This window comes from Gavialis gangeticus, unplaced genomic scaffold, assembly GCF_001723915.1.
Source record: "Gavialis gangeticus isolate Ggan-Ray unplaced genomic scaffold, GavGan_comp1, whole genome shotgun sequence".
Lineage (NCBI taxonomy): Eukaryota > Metazoa > Chordata > Crocodylia > Gavialidae > Gavialis > Gavialis gangeticus.
The window spans coordinates 2,987,360-2,993,286 of NW_017729031.1; the positions used below are offsets into that span (position 1 = coordinate 2,987,360).

The 5,927-nt window shown below is 38.1% G+C and overlaps 1 protein-coding gene across 2 annotated transcripts in view; it reads right to left on the reverse strand.

Annotated features, from left to right (window-relative positions):
- The window catches only part of GPD2 (glycerol-3-phosphate dehydrogenase 2), a 166,698-nt gene that overhangs the window by 16,568 nt on the left and 144,203 nt on the right, over positions 1 to 5,927 (reverse strand). For both annotated transcript variants that reach the window (XM_019522387.1, XM_019522386.1), the window contains exons 10-16: positions 4,604 to 4,738; positions 4,146 to 4,321; positions 3,454 to 3,585; positions 3,096 to 3,254; positions 811 to 923; positions 621 to 699; positions 416 to 514 (exon numbers count right to left, since the gene is read on the reverse strand). In XM_019522387.1, coding sequence (XP_019377932.1) covers positions 416 to 514; positions 621 to 699; positions 811 to 923; positions 3,096 to 3,254; positions 3,454 to 3,585; positions 4,146 to 4,321; positions 4,604 to 4,738 — 893 coding nt within the window. The remainder of the gene's footprint in view (positions 1 to 415; positions 515 to 620; positions 700 to 810; positions 924 to 3,095; positions 3,255 to 3,453; positions 3,586 to 4,145; positions 4,322 to 4,603; positions 4,739 to 5,927) is intronic.

Consider the following 5,927-nt stretch of genomic DNA (forward strand, 5'->3'; position numbering starts at 1 on the left):
CCCCCCCCACTTCAAACTGATGAATGTAATACTTGCATATCTCTGTCTGGGCTGGCCACAGTGTACCTGGATTTGAATTTGACCATGTACAGGTGTCAGCACTATTCAAACAGCAACATTAGTAAACATGCATAGGGCATCTGGGCTAATAAGTACATAGTCTTTGGAGCAAAGGAAATTATGTGAACAATACAGACACTACACATTTAGGCAATTGCTTAGCATTTTTCTTGGTGACCAAATTCAATGCCCACATGCAGGCAAGGTAAATTAATATGAAAATCAGATGTACAAATGCTGCATCTAGCTTTAATAAATCCTTTCCAGCCATCTATAAAATAAGACAGCTATACAGAGTAAAAGGGGAGATATTCCTTTGTCATCTTTATCATGATTCCAAATACAAAATACTCACCTGTAAAAACTCATCGAGTTCCACCTGTCCATTTTTGTTTAAATCCACTTCATTTAAAATATCGTGAAGTGTATTTTCATCAATTTGAATACTGACACTCTAAATAAAGAAGGAAAAAAGGCAAATCCACTGGATTAATTAAACACTATTTCAGTCATCCTGGGCAATTTAGATAAGAATTCAAAAATCAGAAGAGAAATGTTACCTCTAAGACACGTTGGACATCCAGTATGGTAATAAATCCTTTATTTTCTTTATCAAACATGTGAAATCTCTTCTTATATCTGCAATATAGGCTTATTATGAAATGGAGCTGCACTCGAAAGAAAGATAGAATTTTTTCTCCCAGAAACAAGGGGGGGAAGGGGATAAAAGGTCAACTTGTGCTCATTTACCTTTCAATATCTGAAGGTACAAGACTGATTTCAGAACTGTCCGTTAATTGCTCCGATTTAGCCTTATATCCCATTTCATAGTACAGAAACTTTTTTGCAGCTGCAAGTTCTTCCTACAACAAGAAAAAAGCTTCAGTTCTAAACAACAAATACTTACTATGCTATTTAAATGAAAGGAGGCGATAAATTAAAATTTCAGGAATTCAACAGTTGATTGGCAAAAATCACTTAAAGGGGGATAAAATAATTAAGATTAGGTGATACTTGATGTTTTCACTGGATCTCTAGAACATTGAGCAAGTGTTGTTTGTCAGTTGATAATTATGCTGAGAGATATGGAATGTAAACATTTTTAAGGTCATATGTGGGCTCACAATGAAGCAGCAAAACTACACATGCACATCAGGACCATGAATGACACTTAATTTACAGAGTTTATGTCTTACAGTTATAAATGACCACTATGATTCTAAATGATCAATCAGCTATATATCAAACAAAGCTGACATGCTATCCTCGTCACATAGCAGAATGTAGAATGAAGCAGAATGTCTTGGCGTTAATGAATTGGGTTGAGGGTCTGGCATATTTTTAACTAAACAACACTATGTCTCAAATATATAATTTAATATAGTTGCATACAGTTTTATTCTACAATTATATACTTCTGTAGCATCTTTAAGAGCATGTTCACCAGTTTGCCATGAAAGAAAAGTCAGTTAACTGGCTTACTCAATACACTACAGATTATGTATAATGGCATGCAGAAATAGCAAAAATATGCTGGAGCCATCATTTAGCAAAGACATACTCAACTTTTAAGCACAAAGGGAAACCCTCTGAATTTTCCGGAGCTACTCGCAAGCTTCAAGTTAAACATGTACAAAAACCTTTGCTGGACTGGGATTTAATTTAGCCTTGAACGCAACGACCTCATGCCCAGGACTGTACTTAAGGAGTGATGTGCTAAGCAACTGAGTGCGCTAAGGACAGCCTGGGCACTCCCCATCTGGCCTGTCTGTTGAAAAGGTTGAGCACTACTGTACTAGACTATTATGAAAATAGACCACGTACATAGGAATGAAAATGACATCTCAAGATGCTCCATCCTTGGTTACAGAAACTGTATTTTATACAGAAGTATTTGAGAAATGAGCCATGATCATGCAACTACTGACTGCACACAATACATACAAGGGCCAGAATTAAAATTGCCTATACAACCTCAACACTGACATTTCCTCAGTTAGGACCCTTTTGTGTTGACACCTTAACATTCTCCTGATTCAATCTTTGAGCAGTTTTCTAGAAATCCTAACTTCTACTAATTCACTAGTTATCACAGAGGACCCTATAGAGAACTGACTGTACCTCCCAACCCCATTTTTCAAAATCCTAGATCTGCCCCTGAATTCTATCACTCTCTAGGAGTCCATCTAGCTGAGAAGAGTAAAGCAGGCTCTTTTCAGAATTTTCATACAACTTTTGACAAGCTAGGCAGCAATATGAATAAGCAACAAGAAGCCTTCCATTCTTTCTAGCAAACTCCCTGAGAGTATTTTCAAGTTCTGCCTATGCCAGAAATAAAAGAGTGACGATCAATTCTGGACATTCTGCTTGCATACAGCTTTGACTACTGTTCTCCCTCCTTGTGGGAGAGCATTAAAAAAAAACCATACCACATTAAGAGTGAAACCCTGAAAAGGTGCTGGGAACTCATATCTGACAATGGAGACGATAAAAACTAAGGAAGTTTCACGCCTTGCAGGCCTAGACTCCAAGTCACCAGATTTCAATGACTGCCCAGGAGGATTCAGGGAAAAGAGATTATTATTATAGGAGATTATTTTAGGGCAGCAGTGGCATCAAGCTCCTTTTCATAACCAATCTTGTGAGACAGGAGACACAGGGAAGTAAGGGAGACATCAAAGAACCACAAGCAACGTGCCTCTTCTCAGCAAAGCCAACCCAGTTGTTATAAACTCCATTATGAAGAAAGTACTTCAGGGAACAGACTGAAACCACAAAACTTGCTTTCATTTCAACTTAAACAGCTGTGAAGCACAGGTCTTTTTAGACCAATCAAACCTTGTTTAATAGCTATTTTTATAGCTAAAAGCTATAACTACTGTAACTGTGGTATACAGGCATATACCAAAGGATTATTCTTTCAAGGAAACAGATTTCATTTATAGTTTTCTCAGCCAACTAATTTAGATGTTTGCTTGTTAAGATGGAAACTAGTTAAGAAATATAAAATTCCAGCTGTATGGTGCCCTTTGTACCTTTTTCCGTTGTTCACTCCAATTAAGTTCCTTCCCCATGATATCAACAATTCTTGGTAGGGCTTCATCAGCAGCCTGCACATTCAGGAAGGCCAGGCGAGTACGACGCGAGATCATATCAACTACTGTGAGGGCGTACTCTTTTACACCATATATCACCTAGGATATTAAAATAAAAGGTAAAAAGTCAAAAAAGACAACGCAAGATTCTGCCTGGTTGGGCATGGAAAAATAAACTGAACTATTTGGGAGCAAAGTTAGAAAAATAGGACAAGCATCAGTATATGGCGGGGGAAGAAGAGAAGGTTTGCAAGAACGCAGCACACAATTACGGAAAGGATCATAGCTTTTCACATACCTCTGCTTCAATATATGGAAATTCGGACACGAGACGTTTTCCAACAATAGGCCACCTCATGCCAGTAACCTTGGCTATTTTGGCCACCTCAAAAGCCTTGTCACCATACGTAGAAGCAAGATGCTGAGCCACCTATGGAATTGAGAGCAAATTTAGACGTTTACATCCCAGGAGTTTCTGAAACACAGATGAATACATGTAAACTATCTTGTCAGTTCTCCCAGTACATGTAACAAATAGTCCAAGGAGGCTATTAGATTTTGATTGTGTGGGTGGAAACTACTTGTGTTGTGAATGCTTAGACCAGCACTAACACTACTATGCATGTATCAATGTAACGGTGACTAATGACACTTCAGCTCCTTTCTGCTACTGTGATCACATTTGAAGAATAGATTTTGTTGGGCTTGAGATGCCCAAGACTGGTGTTGTCACACGTTTCAAAAGCAGAATTCATAGTTTCAAGTTTATGATGAATCTGGTATAAAGAATGTGCATTTTTTTAATGATCCAATAGCAAAGAAGGAAAAGGACTGGAACCTCGCTCACATACAATTATGGTAGGTCTTCCCTGATTAAATAATACAGCCTTATCTGATTTAAAATCCCCTACTAGTGTGACTAGACTTTTATTTATAAAAGGTTATTTACAACTGTAATTAATTTACTGAATTGAAACAGAAATAGCTTACCTCACTTTCAAGTCCATAATCCTGGACCAGTCTAATGTAAAGAGTAGGACTCCAGTCTTTCGCCCCCTGTAATAAAAGTCCTACTGTTTTACTGGGGCCTGCCATGAGATTGTGAGCCTGGACAGCAGCGTCAATGGTATCCTGTGCCATGGAGCGATAGGTTGTCCATTTCCCACCTATAAACAATTTATTTACTTGGTTAGGTTTCTGTTTTTATGTATCAGTAAAAAATGTGGGTGGTTGCAGTTGCTAGACTTCATCTTTGTACTGCTTCATTACTGGACTCTTGCTCCTGACTGGACTTGAATCAGCAATTCACTTATTCAGAAAGAATACCACTTATTTTTAAATATGGCTTACCCCCTCAAATTCTTGTAATAATACTCATTTATTATTAATTAAATACAGAGAATCCTAAAAAAGCCACACGAGAAGCATTTGAAATGGTTTACCAGTACCTGCTATGGTTACAAGGCCACTGTCACTGACAGTAACAATGTGATTCCGCGATATTGACTGCGTGTCTTTAGAGTTGGGATCTGTGACCAGGGGACGAATGCCACTCCATGCTGCCAAGACATCTCCTCTTCTCACTGTTGTTGGGAACCAAACAACAGCCAAACAGAATTAGAACGTAATCCCTAAGGATTCCATTTCTGATTAAAGGCAATTATTTCATTTCCTTAAAGTTACTCTGGCACAAATATTTACATCTGTTCTCCCCAAATTCATATGCCAGACAGTCAAAAGACAGAAGCACATGCATCCTCAGTTTCATCACATCTAACTTAATTAAGCTTAATACTTCAACAACATAAAAAATTAGAAATATCTGACAAGGGGGTTGGGAGAGTTAGATTAGTTGGATATTGCACACGGGGAATCCAAGGAAGAAGACTGACAAGACCTGCCTAAGGACAAAAGAGGGTTCCTGTTTCAGAATAAAGTTAGAACTCAGAGTCTTTCTGCTCCCTGTCAGATGCTCAGACAAACAAGGACCAAAAACATAAAGGAAATTATAATACCTGTGACAACCCAAGGCTTACATATTATTGCACACAGATTTTTTTTTTTTTTTTTTTTTTTTTTTTTTTTTTTTTTAACTGCTCATTCTTCTAGACCACCCTCTAACAGCAACGTGAGGCATTTGTCTGTATGGTATGGTTTACAATGACGCATTCTTAGCAGTCTGGAAGAAAGCCAAATCAGGAGCTAGTTTAGATGATAGTTTAAATGTTAATGGATCAAAACTACCATAGTGTTAACAGCTGAATAAAAAAATAAGAGCTAGAATGAAAAATACTTCTGATCATCTATATAATATTTTTATGACCCTCCTGTTGGTAGGGTGCAGGAATCTGTCACAGAAAATCAGAGGGAAGAAAGGACTGTTTTCCCTGCCACTGTTAAGCCTACCATTTCAAGAAGAGAATCCAGTATCTCACACTTCTCCCGTCAGAACAACTATCCTGATATGGGGTTTCAAGGAAAATAAAAGACTCATAGAATCACAGAAAAAGAAGAGTTACCCTGTATCCTTCGCCTGGTAAAGCAGTACAGTATGCACTGGCTGAAGGACATGCTTCTTGTCAAAATATATGTGTGATAGTTCAGAAAGGAGAATTCCCAGTACTGGAAGCCTCTTGCCAATTGAAAGAGTTGGGGGGGAAGGGAGGGGGGGAGCAAAGAGAGCAGAAAGAACTGGTCAGTTTTGTTGGTAAAAGAGGTCAAAAAGATTATTTCATTTTAAATGGCAAGATTCCACCCCCTTCTCCCCCCCCC